Source organism: Nerophis ophidion, linkage group LG17 (assembly GCF_033978795.1).
Source record: "Nerophis ophidion isolate RoL-2023_Sa linkage group LG17, RoL_Noph_v1.0, whole genome shotgun sequence".
Lineage (NCBI taxonomy): Eukaryota > Metazoa > Chordata > Actinopteri > Syngnathiformes > Syngnathidae > Nerophis > Nerophis ophidion.
This window is the reverse complement of record NC_084627.1, coordinates 15,717,304-15,738,966: the sequence shown is the minus strand read 5'-3', so window position 1 is coordinate 15,738,966 and position 21,663 is coordinate 15,717,304. Positions and strand designations below refer to the sequence as shown.

The 21,663-nt window shown below is 42.6% G+C and overlaps 1 protein-coding gene across 2 annotated transcripts in view; it reads left to right on the top strand.

Moving 5' to 3' along the window:
* LOC133536148 (astrotactin-2-like) overlaps positions 1-21,663 on the top strand; it is a 747,946-nt gene that overhangs the window by 699,718 nt on the left and 26,565 nt on the right. For both annotated transcript variants that reach the window (XM_061876407.1, XM_061876406.1), the window contains exons 21-22: positions 9,940-10,040; positions 18,699-18,882. In XM_061876407.1, coding sequence (XP_061732391.1) covers positions 9,940-10,040; positions 18,699-18,882 — 285 coding nt within the window. The remainder of the gene's footprint in view (positions 1-9,939; positions 10,041-18,698; positions 18,883-21,663) is intronic.

Below are 21,663 nucleotides of genomic sequence, written 5' to 3'. Positions count from 1 at the left end.
ATACGCAAGGACATTAACACATCCGACACGTACGTAGGATTAACCGAAGGAGCGTTCAAAACAAGATGGAATAATCACAACGCCTCCTTTAGAAACCAGACTTTGCAGAATTCTACAGAACTCAGCAAACACATTTGGAACCTCAAAGACAATAATGTTGAATATTCAATAACATGGCAAATTCTTGCATCCAGCACACCTTATAACAGTGGTAATAAAAGATGCAACCTATGCTTAAAAGAGAAACTGTTTATTATATATCATCCAGATCTATCATCCCTCAACAAGCGCAGTGAAATCATTTCAACATGCCGCCACAGACAGAAACACCTCCTAGGTAACACATGAGCCAATCACCACACCCTACGCCTGCCTGTACCCACCCACTCTGTGCTCTATGTAAACCATTGTATGTGAATGCTTCCATTAAAATCTCCTGATGATTGAGGGAACCCCTCATGAAACAGATCTGTAGAGATGAAGTAGTCTTGTGATTTTTTTCCCACACCTACATATTGCACTCTACCACGGTATCGAGCACTATTCTCTGGATAATCCAATCAAGACATATATATAGATGTATATATATAGAGATATATATATATATGTATGTATATATGTATGTATGTATGTATAAAATGTGTGTGTGTGGGTGTCTATATCTATATATATATATGCATATGTATGTATGTGTATATATGTATGTATGTGTACGTATATGTATGTATGTATTTATATATTTTTATATATATATATATACATCGGACATTTGCTCAGGATGCCACACGAACGCCTCCCGAGGAAGGTGTTTTGGGCACGTCCGACCGGCAGGAGGCCAAGGGGAAGATCGGGAAGTCTGGGCTTCTCTGCTTAGGCTGCCGCCCCCGCAACCCAACCTCGGATAAGCGGAAGAAAATGAATGGATGGATGGATGGAAGATGTGTGATTGTAAATAAAATTAATGAAATTAATTCTTAATACAATTCCCTTTCAAGAATAAAGTAGCTTATTAATTTTAAAAAAAAAGCCTTTCACCCAAAAATGTGAAACAACACAAAAATGGTTCATAGTTTTGAAAACCCAAAAATGGAGTTAAAATTATACCCTTATAACCCAAAAAAATTGATTGCTCTTCATAGAAATGAATCAACAATTCAACCTAACACTCACAAATAAATTGGGTTATCAAAATAACCCAGCATTTTTTAGCATGTAATTCGGCTTGAGGCTGATCGCTCTGAATCAATATAGTTGCCAATACTACTGTAGTATTGATATTTTTTTGTGAATTTTGCCGTTGGTGTGCTTGCAAATGCTTGATTTAGGCCAACAATACCTGGAACATGTTTAAAAACAATTTAAAATTTAAAAAATACATATGTCAAGCCGCAAACTTCAAAGTGAGATGTGGCGAGAGAGGGCTGTACTTGATTAGTACAAAATAAGTTTTACAAGCAGAATACTGCACAATGTGTTTAGTCAGTCAAAATCACCTGTAATAGCGTTCGGTAATACTATATTATTATGATATTCGGGACTACCTGACAGTTCTGTAAATTTGATGGATATATTGTTTTTTACTTTGCACTGTAATTCATATTCTACCACATCGGTTTCTCCGTTGGTATTTGCTCCTTCCATTACTGTTCTTAGAATTCTTCTGGCGGAAAACAGCTGCTGGAAGCAACTCTCAGCCTCTGGGCCGTGTAGTTCTATTGATTTATTAGATTAGATTAGATTAGATAGTACTTTATTTATTCCGTCAGGAGAGTTCCTTCAGGAAAATTAAAAATTTCAGCACAATCCCATTCAAGATCAGACAAACATTACAGGGAGACAGAACAGGATCGCTGACGGGTCTGCCGGCTTCCAGCGCCCCTTACAAAAAAGGTGAGATACAGGTAAACAAGGGTGGGGGGTGGGGGGAATAGAAGATTGAAATAAAATAAAAAAATGGGTCTTAGCCTGGGCCCTGGAGAGGGGGTGCAGACTGAGGCCAAGGGAAAAAACAACTCATAGCCATAGAACACATCCCTCTTACATGTGTGTAAAAGGGAAACATTAAACATCAAAGAACACATAGGACGTTAAAGACATTAAATCACCAGATAGAACCAGACACTTCTACATACAGCTATGAATAAAAAGTAAAAGAAACATATCCACTGTGGTGGCCTCTGTGGTGTTCCACGCCATCGTCCGCTGGGGTGGAGGGAGCATGGCCAGAGACAGGAGCAGACCCAACAAAGCAACCTAGAGAGCCGACTCCACTCTCGGCCAGTGTCCAGTCCTTATGGATGAGCGAGGATACGTCCAAGGTGACTGAGGTGTCCGACACCTGCTCACCCAGTCAAGACACAGCGAAGCCTTTCCATCCCGTCGCTCAGTGCCAGCTCCGCAGCCCTGTCCCCTCATCCGCATCTCCTCCAGTCCCTCCAAACCGACTCCGGTGTGGCAGACACCCAGCAGCTGGTCTCCATGGCCAAAAGGCTCCCGGGAGGCAGATTCAGAAGTCCACAAAAAAAGCACCACAGAGGTCACGAAAGTGACACCCCTTGTCACACAGTCCCAAAGGGTCCCGGACCAAAAGGCAGGAAAATATAATAACACATGAAAACAAGACGGAAACATAAAAGGATGATACACGAGCACAGAGCTCCTGCCAACAGCAGCCACTACAGCAGCGCCATCTTGGAAAAAATGTCACAGTCACAGTGTGGGCTTACACTATTCAAAGAAAATGACAAAACTCTGTCCCAATTATGGAATTAAAAGAAAATTTGATTCCCATTCCGCAGGATATTCCCCAAAAATGTGGGCCTCCATGCTGCATGGGCTTTAAAAGGTCGACGGAGCTGTTGATGTGTGATTGATTGATTTATTTAGAGATGTCCGATAATATCGGACTGCCGATATTATCGGCCGATAAATGCTTTAAAATGTAATATCGGTATCGGTTTCAAAAAGTAAAATTTCAGACTTTTTAAAACGCCACTATGTACACGGATGTAGGGAGAAGTACCTTAAAGGCACTGCCTTTGCGTGCCAGCCCAATCACATAATATCTACGGCTTTTCACACACACAAGTGAATGCAAATGCATACTTGGTCAACAGCCATACAGGTCACACTGAGGGTGGCCGTATAAACAACTTTAACACTGTGAACCCACACCAAACAAGAATGACAAACACATTTCGGGAGAACATCCGCACCGTATCGCAACACAAACACAGCAGAACAAATACCCAGAACCCCTTGCAGCTTTAACTCTTCCGGGACGCTACAATATACACACTTTGCTACCGCCTACACCCCCCCCCCACTTCAACCACGCCCACCTCAACCTCCTCATGCTCTCTCAGGGAGAACATGTCCCAAATTCCAAGCTGCTATTTTGAGGCATGTTAAAAAAATATATGCACTTTGTGACTTCAATAATAAATATAGCGGTGCCATGTAGGCATTTTTTTTTCCATAACTTGAGTTGATTTGTGAAGTGAATTATATTTATATAGCCCTTTTTCTCTAGTGACTCAAAGCGCTTTACATAGTGAAACCCAATATCTAAGTTACATTCAAACCAGTGTGGGTGGCACTGGAAGCAGGTGGGTAAAGTGTCTTGCCCAAGAACACAACGGCAGTGACTAGGTTGGCAGAAGCGGGAATCGAACCTCCGACCCTCAAGTTGCTGGCACGGCCACTCTACCAACCGAGCTAAACCGCCCTATTTATTTTGGGCATCAAAACAAAATAAGGCATAATGTGTTCATTCGACGACTGTATATATTGTTATAAGTTGACATCAGAATCTCTAATTAAGAGTTGGACAATATCGGAATATCGGGTATCGGCAAAAAAGCCATTATCGGACATCTCTAGATTGATTGAGACTTTTATTAGTAGATTGCACAGTACAGTACATATTCCGTACAATTGACCACTAAATAGTAACACCCGAATAAGTTTTTCAACTTGTTTAAGTCGGGGTCCACGTTAATCAATTCATGGTGTCATACTGTTGCTTACATTGAACTCATCAGCGGAGTTACAGCTTTTACAATATTGGTTCTGTTGCTGTTGTTTTTTGTAGTTCAGGGGAGTACGGGTTTGGTTGTCACATGGGTCGGTTGTCAAACTCCTTATAGCTCACCACCAGTTGAATTGCGGAGTTTCCCTTAATATAATTGATCATTTTTTACATAAAAACAAATGAAAGTAATATGACGCATGGTAGCATTCAGAAGAAGTGACACAAAGTCTGATGCTCTTTTTAACTTTTATTGCCAATTTAATGTTATCAACTGGCCCAATTCAACTCAAGTTCTGTCTTGTGCGTCATTCCGCTGTTCACATACACTTGAAAAGAACATAATGTCATGGCTGTCTTGAGTTTCCAAATATTTCTACCGCTCTTATTTTTTTGTGATAGAGTGATTGTAGCACAAACTTGTTGGTCAGAAAAAAACATTCATGAAGTTTGGTTCTTTTATGAATTTATTATGGGTCTACTGAAAATGTGAGGAAATCTGCTGGGTCAAAAGTATACATACAGCAATGTTAATATGTGGTTACATGTCCTTTGGCAAGTTTCACTGCAATGCGGTGTTTTTGATAGCCATCCACAAGTTTCTGGTTGAATTTTTGATCATTCCCCTTGACAAAGTTCATGCAGTTCAGCAGTTGGTTTTCTGACATAGACTTGTTTCTTCAGCATTGTCCACATATTTAAATCAGGACTTTGGAAAGGCCATTCCAAAACCTTCATTCTAGCCTGATTTAGCCATTCCTTTACCACTTTTGATGTGTGTTTGGGGTCATTGTTCTGTTAGATAACAAGGCCCAGGTGGGCCTTGTTATCTACGCACCTGTCGCTGATTTCGAGGCCTGTCCCGGCATCACCCTGCTTCGCTGCAGGCCCGCAGGCCACGCCCCTTCCACAGTTAGCGTCAGAATAACAATGTTATTACAAAGAATAAGAGACTTATTATACTCTAGAAATGTTGGTCTTACTTAAAAATGTTGGGTTTAGTGTTGAAAAAAATATTATATGGCTCTTACGGAAATACATTTAAAAATATTTGGATTCCGGGCTCTCTCAGCCAAAAAGATTCCCGACCCCTGCTATATAGCAACTGATGGTGTGATCAAAGTTGGAATCGCCACTAAACATTAAGATATTCAAGACACTACTACGATCTGGTCCAACTGCATTTGTAAGGTAAACCGCAACAAATGGGGACAAATGACTCCCCTTCCTACTGTATTCTGTTTGTAATGTATACCCGGTGTACTTAAATTGTTTACATTTTTTATTTCTTGATGTTTTATTCCAACACAATCGTGCATGTGTGTGACTTCCACTAAACTGCAAATACGTATTGTTTCTGCATTTGGCCCATATTATTGGACATGAACTACCGTACAAGCGCAACACTTTGCAAATATAAGAAACCTCGCCCAGCCAGCCGCTGCATAAACAAGCAGACATGCAGTAACAGTTTCCATGAGCAACAGGTGCTTTCACTTACACCGACGTATTCGACTCCTGGCCCCGATGTCCATGCCTGGCGCGGCCGCGCCGGATAAAACATATTACGAGGTGACACAGGTGCAACAAAGCTAACAGGGGAGTTGTCGTTTGACTGTGTTTTTTTTTTTTTTTTCCCCTCCCGCTCACCATCTTGAGTTCAGAGAAAGTGCAATCTTTAAAGGGAAAACCATTAAAGGGGAACATTATCACAATTTCAAAAGGGTTAAAAACAATAAAAATCAGTTCCCAGTGGCTTGTTGTATTTTTTAGAAGTTTTTTTCAAAATTTTACCGGTCCCGGAATATCCCTAAAAAAGCTTTAAAGTGCTTGATTTTTGCTATTTGCGATGCGATTATCCATTTCCCTGTGACGTCACACAGTGCTGCCAATGTAAACAAACAATGGCGAATAGCACAGCAAGATATAGCGACATTAGCTCGGATTCAGACTCGGATTTCAGCGATTTAAGCGATTCAACAGATTACGCATGTATTGAAACAGATGGTTGGAGTATGAAAGTATTGAAGAAGAAACTGAAGCTATTGAGCGAATAGCTATTGACGCTATTCATAGCCCTAGCATGGCCGAATAGCTGCGTTAGCATCGCCGGTAAAATGTGCGGACCAAACGATCAGGACTTTGGCATCTCGTGACACTGGAGCAACTTAAATCCTTCGATTGGTAAGTGTTTTTTTCGCATTAAATGTGGGTGGAAGGGAACGTAATATAGTTGCAAATGCATCTGCAGGTTATCCATACATCTCTGTGCCATGTCTGCTTTAGCACCGCCAGTAAATAGCATGTTAGCATCGATTAGCGCTGCATGTTAGCATCGATTAGCTGGCAGTCAACATCAACAAAACTCACCTTTCAGAATTTGTTGACTTTATAGTTGCAAATGCATCTGCAGGTTATCCATACATCTCTGTGTCATGTCTGCTTTAGCACCGCCGGTAAATAGCATTTTAGCGTCGATTAACGCAGCATGTTAGCATCGATTAGCTGGCAGTCAACATCAACAAAACTCACCTTTCAGAATTCGTTGACTTTATAGTTGCAAATGCATTTGCAGGTTAGCCATACATCTCTGTGCCATGTCTGCTTTAGCACCGCCGATAAATAGCATGTTAGCGTCGATTAGCGTAGCATGTTAGCATCAATTAGCTGGCAGTCACGCTGCAACCAAATATGTCTGATTAGCACATAAGTCAACATCAACAAAACTCACCTTTGTGATTTAGTTGACTTTATGGTTGCAAATGCATCTGAAGGTTATCCATACATCTCTGTGCCATGTCTGCTTTAGCACCGCCGGTAAATAGCATGTTAGCGTCGATTAGCGTAGCATGTTAGCATCAATTAGCTGGCAGTCACGCCGCAACCAAATATGTCTGATTAGCACATAAGTCAACATCAACAAAACTCACCTTTGTGATTTAGTTGACTTTATCGTTGCAAATGCATCTGCAGGTTATCCATACATCTCTGTGCCATGTCTGTCATCGCCGGTAAAATGTGGAGACACTTTGGCACATTCAATGGGGGTCTGGCGGCTGACACTTTCGCATCTTCGGGCCAGTGGTGCAACTTGAATCCCTCCCTGTTAGTGTTGTTACAAAAAATAGTCGAAAAAATGGAAAATAACAGAGCTGAGACCCAATGTTTAAAATGTGTTGAAAATGAAAATGGCGGCTGTATTACCTCGGTGACGTCACGTTCTGACGTCATCGCACAAAGAGTGATAAACAGAAAGGCGTTTAATTCGCCAAAATTCACCCATTTAGAGTTCGGTAATCGGTTAAAAAAATATATGGTCTTTTTTCTGCACCATCAAGGTATATATTGACGCTTACATAGGTCTGGTGATAATGTTCCCCTTTAATGCGTTAAACTTGATATCGGTGGTTTCGAGTAAAAGTACGTCCAATCGTCCTTGTTCCTGCTTCATTTCCGTCGCCACAGAAAATATATTGACGTCAAAATCGTTGCCATCCTTTTATATTTGAATTCCACATGGTCAGTTTCCTTCCATACTTTTCATTCACAACCGCACACCTTGACATTTTCTAAAGGCCACGTAAAGGTGAGACGGTTTCCGTTCCGAGCTGCGTGGCATGAGATGTTTTGTGCGTCCGTCTCAAACGGTTTATTCTGTGCGATATTATCAGGGTACTAAGCGGTCATGAAGTCTGTCACTGATACACCCCCCACCCCCTAAAAAAATAGATATATCGTAATAGCTGACATTTCCAAAGGGGAGAACTCGTGGAGTTCAGAAGGGACAATGCGGATGGTCTTTTTGCCCGCTGTTGACTTTGTGGCACCGAGTGCACTCATTTTTTGGAAGGTGTAATGGCCTTGATTCTGGAATTTTTGCTATAAGTAAGTCCACGTCGTGACATTGCTGGTTTTATGAGCATAGGAGCATGTTCGGCAGCGCACAATCACAGAGTTCTTACAAGTAGACAATATGTGTAGACCAGGGGTCACCAACCTTTTTGAAACCAAGAGCTACTTCTTGGGTACTGATTAATGCGAAGGGCTACCAGTTGGATACACACTTAAATAAATTGCCAGAAATAGCCAATTTGCTCAATTTACCTTTTAATAAATACATCTATATATACATATTAAGAAAATGGGTATTTCTGTCTGTCATTCCGTCGTACATTTTTTTTCCTTTAACGGAAGGTTTTTTGTAGAGAATAAATGATGAAAAAAACACTTAATTGAACGGTTTAAAACAGTGGTCCCCAACCACCGGGCCGTGGCCCGATTGGTACCGGGCTGCAGAAGAATTTTTTGTTCATTTTTTATTTATTTTTTTATTTTATTAAATCAAACAGAGGAAAATCTAACTTAAAACATTTGTATGCCCGTACAACACTTACAACTTTTAGCATATCAGTATGTGGAATTAAATTATGGAATGGATTAAGTAAAGAAGTTAAACATTGTACTGATATGATCCAGTTTAAGAGGATGTTTAAATTAATAGTGCTTACAAAGGGCAAAGAAGAAGTATTATGAGAAACACTTTCAAACTTATTGAAAATAAGATAGTCTTCATCTTTGTATGTTAATAATGATTTAAATAATTAAGTAGAAAACTGTCCTGATGGCTTCATCTGGCCGGGATCTTCAGCTCTCACTGGATCGGTTCGCAGCCGAGTGTGAAGCGACCGGAATGAGAATCAGCACCTCCAAGTCCGAGTCCATGGTTCTCGCCCGGAAAAGGGTGGAGTGCCATCTCCGGGTTGGGGAGGAGACCCTGCCCCAAGTGGAGGAGTTCAAGTACCTAGGAGTCTTGTTCACGAGTGAGGGAAGAGTGGATCGTGAGATCGACAGGCGGATCGGTGCGGCGTCTTCAGTAATGCGGACGTTGTACCGATCCGTTGTGGTGAAGAAGGAGCTGAGCCGGAAGGCAAAGCTCTCAATTTACCGGTCGATCTACGTTCCCATCCTCACCTATGGTCATGAGCTTTGGGTCATGACCGAAAGGATAAGATCACGGGTACAAGCGGCCGAAATGAGTTTCCTCCGCCGTGTGGCGGGGCTCTCCCTTAGAGATAGGGTGAGAATCTCTGCCATCCGGGAGGAACTCAAAGTAAAGCCGCTGCTCCTCCACATCGAGAGGACCCAGATGAGGTGGTTCGGGCATCTGGTCAGGATGCCACCCGAACGCCTCCCTAGGGAGGTGTTTAGGGCACGTCCAACCGGTAGGAGGCCACGGGGAAGACCCAGGACATGTTGGGAAGACTATGTCTCTCGGCTGGCCTGGGAACGCCTCGGATCCCCCGGGAAGAGCTAGACGAAGTGGCTGGAGATAGGGAAGTCTGGGCTTCCCTGCTTAGGCTGCTGCCCCCGCGACCCGACCTCGGATAAGCGGAAGATGATGGATGGATGGATGGATGTTAGAAAACTGCTGTGTTAATCACTCATAGATGTCATTTTGCTATTTTGATATTTTGCTGTAAAGAAGGTCAGTGAATAATTGTATATATTGTGGGCGCTCTGAAGTGGAAAAGGGGTAGGATTAAATAAGCTTTGCTTCTTCCTACTCCTTTTCGGACATGATGTATTGTGTATTGCAAAATGATGAATGTATAATGATGTATGTATGTCATGTTCGAAATAAACTAAGAAAAGAAAAAAGGAAAGAAAAGAACATAAAAAACACAATACACACTTACAATTAGTGTACCAACCACAAAAACGTCCCTTTTTAATGACAAAAAAAATAGAAAAAAAAAAAGGATTATCCCCCCCCCAAAACACAATAAAAATTCCAATTAAATTTTGAAACATAGTTTATCTTCAATTTCGACTCTTTAAAATTCAAAATTCAACCGAAAAAAAATGAAGAGGGTTTGTATATATTACAAGTTTCTTTCTTGTCATTTCAGGTTCACTCTTTATGCAGTGGATAGCCGTGGCAGTCACTCCGAGTCCAGCTACGTCTCCATAAGGACGTCCTGCCCCATGGTGGATGACAGCCGAGCTGAAGGTAGAGTACATCTCTGTCTCCTCATGATATATAATTGTTGCCGTCTTCTATTTCCAGTGTTTTGCTGTTAAGGCAAAAAAAAAAAAAAAAAAGAAAAATGATTCTGATGAGACAATCGAGCAATTTTCCAATTTCAGTTTCTCGAATGTGGGGTGGTTTTGTTTTTCTTCCTTCCATAATTTATGTTAATAAATCAAATGAATTTGGTCTGCTACTCAGCACATCTGAGGGACATAAACCAACAAACTTGTTTTCCCGTCAATGCACTGACTCGGATGACCTTTGGCAGGCGGTTTGATCCAAACAGCTTTTCAAAAATCCCTTCAAACCAACTTGACCCGATCTAACCTCAAAAATTACAGTATTGTTGACAAATTTAAAAAACAAAAACAAAAAGGAGTTTTTGTTCAAAACGTATCTCGCAATAGTGAGTTCCCCTCTCACATTTCAGCAGGCATTTTTAAAATGGGAAATTATTCTTAATTTACAACCTAAAGGCCTACTGAAACCCACTACTACCAACCATGCAGTCTTATAGTTTATATATATATGATGAAATCTTAACATTGCAACACATGCTAATACAGCCAGTTTAGTTTACTAAATTGCAATTTTAAATTTCGCGCGGAAGTATCATGCTAAAACGTCACGGTATGATGACGCGTGCGCATTGTAGAGGACATTTTGTTCCAGCACCATTCCCAGCTATAAGTCGTCTCTTTTCCTCGCATAATTCCACAGTATTCTGGACCACTGTGTTGCTGAATCTTTTGCAATTTGTTCAATGAATAATGGAGACGTCAAAGAAGAAAGCTGTAGGTGGGAAAGCGGTGTATTGCAGCCGCCTTTAGCAACACAAACACAGCCGGTGTTTCATTGTTTACATTCCAGAAAGATGACGGTGAAGCTTTACTATGGAACAGAGCGGTCAAGCGAACACGGTTGGATTGGACCACACACACAAAGTACAGTGTATTATGCAGCGATCATTTCGAAAGATCGTGTTTTGAAGAGGGTCCCTTGCGAAGGGCAGAGATGGGCATCGCCATCATTCGTCAACTGGTGCTGAAGAAAGGTGCAGGTACGACCATATAATCTCGCTAAAACACTAGTAACACAATAAGCAACTAAGGAATTTTCCAGAATTTTACTAGTAAATTTGTCTGATAACATCTGAATCGCTCCAACTGTATAGTCTTTTTTTTTTGTAGTGTTTTACTCCAACTTTCCTCATCCAAGAATCTTTCATCCTCGCTCAAATGAATGGGGAAATCGTCGCTTTCTCGGTCCGAATCGCTCTTGCTGCTGGTGGCCATGATTGTAAACAATAAGTAGATGTGAGGAGCTCCACAACCCGTGACGTCACGCGCACATCGTCTGCTACTTCCGGTACAAGCAAGGCTTTTTTATTAGCGACCAAAAGTTGCAAACTTTATCGTGGATGTTCTCTACTAAATCCTTTCAGCAAAAATATGGCAATATCGCGAAATGATCAAGTATGACACATAGAATGGACCTGCTATCCCCGTTTAAATAAAAAAAAAATCTCATTTCAGTAGGCCTTTAATTGGTTCTTGGACAGAGTTCATGAATGGAAAAGTTGGCATTGAAGCAAATGTCCATAAGAAACAATGTAAACATGAATAATGGGTTCTAGCCTTGACAAAAGTGCATATTTTAGTCTTAGTTTGTATACTTTCAACACAAAATGAAGTCTTATGTAGTACTGTACTGTCTCTTTAATAACAATGCAAAAACAACAATAACAAGTGAAAACCCCAAATCCAGTAAAGTTGGCATGTTTTGTAAATCGTTAATGAAAACAGAATACAGTGATTTGCAAATCATTTTCAAGCTAAATTTAATTGAATAGACTGCAAAGACCAGATACTTAACGTTCAAACTGGAAAACTTTATTTTTCGCAAATTCTAGCTCATTTGGAATTTGATGCCAGCAACATGTTTCAAAAAAGCTGGCACAAGTGGCAAAATAGACTGAGAAAGTTGAGGGATTCTCATCAAACACCTATTTGGAACACTCCACAGGTGAACAGGCTAATTGGGAACAGGTGGGTGACATGATTGGGTATAAAAGCAGCCTCCATGGAATATTCAGCCATTCACAAACAAGGATGGGGCGAGGGTCACCACTTTGGAAACAAATACGTGAGCAAAATGTCCAACAGTTTAAGAACAACATTTCTCAAGGAGCTACTGCAAGGAATTTAGGGATTTCACCATCTATGGTCCGTATGGTCAAAAGTTTCAGAGAATCGGGAGAAATCACTGCACGTAACATTCAATACCCGTGACTTTGGGTCTCTCAGGCAGTACTCACATACTCACATTGTTTATAATGTGAGCCGCCAGCAGTGAGAGCAATTCAGACCGAGAAAGCGACAATTTCCCCATTATTATGAGCGAGGATGAAAGATTCGTGGATGAGGAAAGTTAGAGTGAAGCACAAAAGAAAGAAAAGGCGACTGCTTTAGGCGGCGGTAGTGGGAGAGTTTCAGATGTAATTAGACACATTTACGAGGATAATTCTGGAACATCCCTTATCTGCTTATTGTGTTTGTAGTATTTTAGTGAGATTGTAAAGTCATAACCTGAAAGTCGGATGGCTGCGGTGAACGCCAGTGTCTCTGAGAGAAACCGAGTAGCCAAGATCACAGCTGCCTTTTTGAGCTGCAGGATGAGGTCGCGTAATCCACTCAAGTCTCCGGTAAGAGCTGACTTAATATCACAATTTTCCCATCCAAAAACTTGCTGGTTGACGTAGAGAAACATGTTCGCTTGACCGCTCTGTGTTAAAGCTTCACAAGAAACAAAGAAACAAAGAAATTTATTTTTATTTTTAAAATTTTTTTATTCTTTGTCATGAAAAAGGGACGTTTTTGTCATGAAAAGGAAGGTTTTTGTGGTTTGTGCACTAATTGTAAGTGTATATTGTGTTTTTTATGTTGATTTAATAAAAAATAAAACAAATTTATTTTTTAAATTTTTTATTCTTTTATAAAAAATTCTTCTGCGCCCCGGTACCAATCGGGCCACGGCCCGGTGGTTGGGGACCACTGATATAGAGGATCTTTAACAAGCTTTTTTGCAGAAAAACCTCAAAAACAGCATTTTTCCTGTCATATAGAGGATCTTTGATGAGCTTTTTTGCAGAACGACCTTAAAAACAGCCTTTTTCCTGTCATATAGAGGATCTTTGATGAGCTTTTTTGCAGAACAACTTTAAAAACAGCCTTTTTCCTGTCATATAGAGGATCTTTGATGAGCTTTTTTGCAGAACAACCTTAAAAACAGCTATTTTCCTGTCATATAGAGGATCTTTGATGAGCTTTTTTGCAGAACGACCTTAAAAACAGCCTTTTTCCTGTCATATAGAGGATCTTTGATGAGCTTTTTTGCAGAACAACTTTAAAAACAGCCTTTTTCCTGTCATATAGAGGATCTTTGATGAGCTTTTTTGCAGAACGACCTTAAAAACAGCTATTTTCCTGTCATATAGAGCAGTGGTGCCCAACCTTTTTGTATCCGCGGACCGGTCAACGCTTAATAATTTGTCCCGCGGCCCGGGTGGGGAGGTGGAGGGGGGGTGTCCTTTTTTTTTTTTTCTTTGTCATGAAAAAGGGACGTTTTTGTCATGAAAAGGGAGGTTTTTGTGGTTTGTGCACTACTCGTAAGTGTATATTGTGTTTTTTATGTTGATTTAATTTAAAAAAAAAAAAAAAAAATGGATTTATTATTTTTTTTTAAATAAAAATTAGTAAAAAATTATTCTGCGGCCCGGTGGTTGGGGACCACTGCTCTAGGTAAAACTGTGCTGTACTTTCAAGTAGTCACTGTCCAGCTTGTATAGCAATACTGATTTCCAATTTTAAAAAAAAGGCATTTTTCACACACACCTAATTGTTTAACATTCCAACCCTAACTCCGTACCAAACCCTCAGACCCTGACGCCATCCATCACCCAAACCCTAACCCCTCGCCAGAATCGAGATCCAAACTCCAACCCTAACCCTGACTAAGACCCTAATCCTCATTGTGGCGGTGTGTTTGGGTTTGTTGGTATGTTGGAAAACTGCCCACGCCACAGCACATGTTGGAATTCATGTTTCTCCCAATGAACCCTGGCTCCCCGGTGCCCGGGAGCACTCGTTCCCAGCTGTTGAGATGACTGCGCGTTAATTGGTTCGTCCCACCAAGGACGGTTTTTGTCATGTTCTGTGGTCTGGATTATGTTCTATTATTTTTCTGCTAGTTTCGGACTCCGTTAGTTCCTGTTTTTTGTGCACCCTTGATTGTTTTAGTTTCCATGACGACTCCATTAGTTCCTGTTTGCACTTCCTTGTTTGTTTTGTCACCTTGATTACTCATTGTGTTCACCTGTCTCTGATTAGTGCTGGCCCGCTCACCTGCTTCCCGAGCACTAGTCAGAGGCAGTATTTAAGCTCGTCTTTGCCAGTCAGTCGCCCTGGCGTCATTTTTCGTTTCATGCTCTGTTGTTGCCACAGTAAGTCCTGCTTGTTTCATGCAATGCCTCTGTTCTTTTCATGCCATGCCAAGTAAGTTTTTGTTTATTCATGCCACAGTTAGCTACTTTTGTTTCATGTCCATAGTTCAGTCGAGGTGTTTCAAGTTGTGCTTTCGCCTTGTGTGCCTTGTTGGTTTCACCTTTTTGAGATTCAAGATTAAATCATGTTTTTACCTGCACGCCATGTCTCGAGTAGTCCGTCTGCTTTCCTGGGAGAACGACCCCCCCACCAAGGACTATTTTCACTTCTGGACTCTAGAAAGAGGTTCTGTAGCTTCCGTACCAAAACCTCCAGGTTCTCTAACATCTTCGTCCCTCAGGCCATAAGACTCTTGAACGCATCATAATAATGCCCTCAATTCCCTCCCAAAAATTGGATTAACTCACTGGAATATTAAGACAATATAACATACATCCATAAACGTGGATGCATATGAAAAAGTGCAATATATTAATCTGTACAGTAGTCTATTTATTTATATCTGCACCTTATTGCGTTTTTATCCTGCACTACCATGAGCTAATGCCACGAAATTGTGTTCTCATCTGTACTGTAAAGTTCAAATTTGAATGACAATAAAAGGAAATTTAAGTTAAGTCATGTTTAGAGGAGAGTGACTCCATATGGCTGTAGAAGCTGTACATCAGGGGTCTCAGACTCGCGGCCCGCGGGCCAATTGCGGCCCACGATATGTTATTTTGCGGCCCACGAGATGTTATATTGCGGCCCCCACCTTAATATGAAAGTTTAATGTTAGTTCGGCCCGCAAGTTTTATATGAATGGCGCTTGACAATGTTGTTATGTTGGTCCAAAATGGCTCTTTCAACGTTCTGGGTTGCCTACCCCTGCGTTAGTGGAAAAGCGGCAAATGAGTGAAAGTGACAGAGACGTTGCCATGGAGACGAGGATTTTCTCGCGTGCCTGGCTGCAGTCACATCGCGACACCTGTCTGTCAGTGTGAAAGTCTCTTGCTGTCGTCATGCGGGTTCCACGGACCATCAAGGAAAGACATTGCTGAGCAGGTTTGACTCTTGTTTATTTTTTCAAATCACAAGCTTGTCTTCAGGTCTGGTCGCTTTTTAGCTCCTTCTCTGCTGCCCGCTCCTTGGTGGCTTTTCAGCCGCTCGTCGTCGTCTTGCTCTCCGTTGTTTTCGCTCCTCGTGCACTGCTGCGGGTTCTCCTACTCCTGCCCCGATCTCTCCTCCTTCTCCCCTTTTATATAGCGTCAGGAGATGAGAATTGTTTCCCGGTGTGCGAGCCGTGCACCTGATCTCGCTCGTAGCGTCGCTACCGGCACGCCCCGCCTCTCCGCTCGGTCATCGTCTCCGCCTCCTCGCCGCCATCTTGGGCCGGGCTCCAGCGTGCCCCGCCCCGCTGCTCCTTCGCCGGCTGCGCCCCTCCAACATACCTCCATCGCCAGTCGCAAGCCGGGCCTCCGACCGGCTGAGCCTACTCCCCCCTCCTTTTTTGTAAGGGCCGGGAAATGAAGACTGCCACGGCCACCTGTCCTCTCCTCATTTCCTTTTTCCATTTCGTCCTTGTCCTCTTTGTCTTCATCATCATCATCTTCTTCTTCCTCTTTATCATCATCATGTTCTGATTCATCATAATCATCTTCTTCTATTTCATCATAACCATCTTCTTCTTCATCTTTTTCTTCCGCCATTACCACTTCTTTCACCGAGGCAAGCTCGTCCTCCCTCTCTTTAGCCGACAGCTCGCCCTACTGGTCTGCAGACGCCACTTCCGCCTCACCGGCACAGCCTTCCGGTGTGACGCTTCAGCCAAGACCTCATTGCTGTTCTCTTCCTCTGACACCCCTTCGTCCTCTTCTTTGGGGGGGGGGCACTCGCCGCCTCCCCCCACCTGGTCCGCCAGTACCTGTAGGAGCCGCAATTGTTGACAGGACTCCTCGAGGCGCTGCCTGCCACCAGCTCGGTGAACGCGCCGACGAGCGCCCAGAGGAAATCGTCCTCCCTCGCCTCCGATGGTCCTTCCGCGTTGGGCGCCAAATGGGACAGTTTCTTGCCGTCGTCGTGCGGGTTCGACGGACCATCAAGGAAAGACATTACTGCGCAGGTTTTACTCCTGTTTATTTTTCCAAATCACAAGCTTGTCTTCAGGTCTGGTCGCTTTACAGCTCCTACTCTACCGCTTGCTCCTCGGTGGTTTTTCAGCCGCCCTCGTCGTCGTCGTCGTCTTGCTCTCCGTTGTTTTTGCTCGTGCACTGCTGCGGGTTCTCCTACTCCTTCTGCCCCGATCTCTCCTCCTTCTCCCCTTTTATATAGCGTCAGGAGATGAGAATTGTTTCCCGGTGTGCGAGCCGTGCACCTGATCTCGCTCGTAGCGTCGCTACCGGCACGCCCCGCCCCTCCGCTCGGTCATCGTCTCCGCCTCCTCGCCGCCATCTTGGGCCGGGCTCCAGCGTGCCCCGCCCCGCTGCTCCTTCGCCGGCTGCGCCCCTCCACATACCTCCATCGCCAGTCGCAAGCCGGGCCTCCGACCGGCTGAGCCTACTCCCCCTTCCTTCTTTTTAAGGGCCGGGAAATGAAGACTGCCACGGCCACCTGTCCTCTCCTCATTTCCTTTTTCCATTTCGTCCTTGTCCTCTTTGTCTTCATCATCATCATCTTCTTCTTCCTCTTTATCATCATCATGTTCTGATTCATCATAATCATCTTCTTCTTATTCATCATCTTCTTCTATTTCATCATCACCATCTTCTTCTTCGTCTTTTTCTTCCGCCATTACCAATTATTTTACCGAGGCAAGCTCGTCCTCCCTCTCTTTAGCCGACAGCTCGCCCTGCTGGTCTGCAGACGCCACTTCCGCCTCACCGGCACAGCATTCCGGTGTGACGCTTCAGCCAAGACCTCATTGCTGTTCTCTTCCTCTGACACCTCTTCGTCCTCTTCTTTGTGGGGGGGGGGGCACTCGCCGCCTCCCCCCACCTGGTCCGCTAGTACCTGTAGGAGCCGCAATTGTTGACAGGACTCCTCGAGCCGCTGCCTGCCACCAGCTCGGTGAACGCGCCGACGAGCGCCCAGAGGAAACCGTCCTCCCTCGCCTCCGATGGTCCTTCCGCGTTGGGCGCCAAATGTGACAGTTTCTTGCCGTCGTCGTGCGGGTTCGACGGACCATCAAGGAAAGACATTATTGAGCAGGTTTTACTCCTGTTTATTTTTCCAAATCACAAGCTTGTCTTCAGGTCTGGTCGCTTTACAGCTCCTTCTCTACCGCTTGCTCCTCGGTGGTTTTTCAGCCCGCCTCGTCGTCGTCCTTGTCTTGCTCTCCGTTGTTTTTGCTCGTGCACTGCTGCGGGTTCTCCTACTCCTTCTGCCCCGATCTCTCCTCCTTCTCCCCTTTTATACAGCGTAAGGAGATGAGTTAATTGTTTCCCGGTGTGCGAGCCACTTACCTGATCTCCCTCGTAGCGTCGCTCCCGGCACGCCCCGCCTCTCCGCTCGTTCGCCGGCTCCGCCCCTCCACAGTCAGTAATAACAGTCCCCGATAACCTGGACCAATTAAAAACGTTATTTGTTTTTATCATTGTTTAATTTGCATTGCCTCACACGATGAACACTACATATATCTCTATATGACGCCGGATAACACTCCGGGAGCCGTTACTTTTTTGCGCTCGCTATCCTGGTACTCTGCCGGGTATTATCCACCGACCGCCGTGTTGCTGTAGGGAGGAAAAGTGGAACGACACACATTGCAGAAATAACATTATTCTCCATGCGTCGGCTGAATACAAATATATTCCACAACCCCAAACATGTCTTTTTCAAAGCATGCAGTGATTGTCTTATTTGCACAGAGAAAGTTGCAGTGCACAAGGAATACAATTTGAAACGTCATTATACAACTGGACATAATGAGCAGTATGCAACATTTTTTTTAAGAAATCTTTTCTTGCGGCCCAGCCTCACCCAGACTCTGTGTCGAGTGGCCCCCAGGTAAATTGAGTTTGAGACCCCTGTACTCAAAAACCATATCCAAGTTTCATTTTTATACTAATGCCCATGAAAAAGGTCTGCAGAAATGTGGGGGTTCTATCACATTTCATGTACTGTAAAATCCTCTTTTGCTTTTCTCCCCTTTCTGTAGAAATAGCGGACAAAGTGTACAGCTTGTACAACGGCTACACGAGCGGCAAAGAGCAGCAGATGGCCTACAACACCTTGATGGAAATCCCTCCGCCTCTGCTCTACCGAGTCCAGCACCACTACAATTCCCTCTATGAGAAGTTCGGAGACTTCGTCTGGCGCAGCGAGGACGAGCTGGGCCCCAGGTGAAACGAGTTCTTCTGGATTGATTTTTTTTTTTTCTTTTCACGGATTGGCACGCTCAGAAGGTGCTTAAAATAGGGCCCCGCTTCGAGGTCTGAGTAATCCGACAGTTTTCTCGTCTAGACGTTTTTGTGACGTACGGTGTAGCATCCGTTACGGTCAACCTGGGTGATTTTACATAACACAACTGTAGTTGGCCAAGTACTGCCAGACCAAGTAAGATTAAATATCTCAAATAAGAATGATATTTGCTTATTTTCTGTCTGATAAGATCATTCTTCTCACTGAGCAGAGTGTATGTTTTACTTGTTTAAAGGGTTTTGGTCCTAAATGATCTCAGTAAGATTTTACAGCTTGTTGCTGAGATTTGATGACCTATATTGAGTAAAACATGCTTAAAACTAGAATATCAACTGTTGTAAGGCTGGGTCATCAACACTCACAAGTATAAAACTGCTTTTTCAAAGTCATCATTTCTTATTTCAAGCATGAAAAAAAAAATGACTGACACAATCGTGTCTCATATTAAAACAGATGACAGCCAAATGGACTTTGCTGTTTTATTTTCAGTGAAACAATAGAAAATACTTACAGTTGTATTAGTGAGAATATACTTATTTTAAGGTATTTTTTGGTTCATCGAGGTTAGCTGATTTTACTTGTTTTGGAACGTCTTGACAAGCCAAATTTTCTTGTTCTACTGGCAGATAATTTTGCTTAGTTCTAACAAAATACCCCTAACTTTTGTATTTGTTATTCTTGTTTTTGAACACTGACTTTTTGCAGTGCAGTGACGACGCAACGTGCATTTTTTAATGCATTTGAAAAACAACACAGTTTGCAGAAAAAAAACTGTAATTAAAGTTCTCTTATTCACACAGCATCACAGTGACACATACAGTACAGGGGCGGTATAGCTTGGTTGGTAGAGTGCCCGTGCCAGCAACTTGAGGGTTGCAGGTTCGATTCCCGCTTCTGCCATCCTAGTCACTGCCGTTGTGTCCTTGGGCAAGACACTTTACCCACCTGCTCCCAGTGCCACCCACACTGGTTTGAATGTAACTTAGATATTAGGTTTCACTATGTAAAGGGCTTTGAGTCACTAGAGAAAAAGCGCTATATAAATATAATTCACTTCACTTCACAGGTCAAAAGTTTGGACACACGTTCTCATTCAATGTGTTTTCTTTATTTCCATGACTATTTACATTGTAAATAGTCTTCCTGAGGAAGAGGTGCTTTAAGAGGTGATCTGTGAAACATAATTCATGCAACATTTTGACCGAAGAACCACCATTACCTGTTATGTAGACCAGTGGTCCCCAACCTTTTTTTCCCGCGGCCCGGGGGTGCTCTTTTTTTTTTTCTTTTTTTTTTTTTCTTCTTTGTCATGAAAAAGGGAGGTTTTTGTGGTTTGTGCACTAATTGTAAGTGTACATTGTGTTTTTTATGTTGATTTAATAAAAATAAAAATAAAAAACAAAAAAAACAAAAACATTTTTTTTTTTAAATAAAAATGAATACAAAATTAAACTGCGGCCCGGTACCAATCGGGCCATGGCCCGGTGGTTGGGGACCACTGATGTAAACCACAAGGAAGTGTTTTCAATAATAATAATATGACCACTTTAATGCGCCCTTTCATCTGGTGAGCCTTTTGAAAATAGAGTGACCCCAATCGTCTTCATTTTAAAATGACTTTTGCCAACATTTATTGACTACTCAGAATGCATTAAAACTAGATATGTCCGATAACAACGGACAGCCGGTATTATCGTCCGATAAATGCTTAAAAATGTAATATCAGAAAATATCAGAATCAGTTTCAAAATGATCGGTATAAGTTTTTCAAAAAGTACAATTTATTACTTTTTAAAACGCAGCTGTGTACACGACGTAGGGAGAAGTAAACAGCGCCAATAGTGCTGGCCCAATAAAATAATATCAATCAATCAATCAATGTTTATTTATATAGCCCTAAATCACAAATGACTCAAAGGACTGTACAAACCATTACGACTACAACATCCTCGGAAGAACACACAAAAGGGCAGGGAAAACTCACACCCAGTGGGCAGGGAGAATTCACATCCAGTGGGACGCCAGTGACAATGCTGACTATGAGAAACCTTGGAGAGGTCCTCAAATGTGGGACAGAGGAGAAAAAAGAAAAGAAGCGGCAGATCAACTGGTCTAAAAAGGAGGTCTATTTAAAGGCTAGAGTATACAGATGAGTTTTAAGGTGAGACTTAAATGCTTCTACTGAGGTAGCATCTCGAACTGTTACCGGGAGGGCATTCCAGAGTACTGGAGCCCGAACGGAAAACGCTCTATAGCCCGCAAACTTTTTTTGGGCTCTAGGAATCACTAATAAGCCGGAGTCTTTTGAACGCAGATTTCTTGCCGGGACATATGGTACAATACAATCGGCAAGATAGGATGGAGCTAGACCGTGTAGTATTTTATACGTAAGTAATAAAACCTTAAAGTCACATCTTAAGTGCACAGGAAGCCAGTGCAGGTGAGCCAGTACAGGCGTAATATGATCAAACTTTCTTGTTCTTGTCAAAAGTCTAGCAGCCGCATTTTGTACCAACTGTAATCTTTTAATGCTAGACATGGGGAGACCTGAAAATAATACGTTACAGTAATCGAGACGAGACGTAACAAACGCATAGATAATGATCTCAGCGTCTTTAGTGGACAAAATGGAGTGAATTTTAGCGATATTACGGAGATGAAAGAAGGCCGTTTTAGTAACGATTTTAATGTGTGACTCAAAG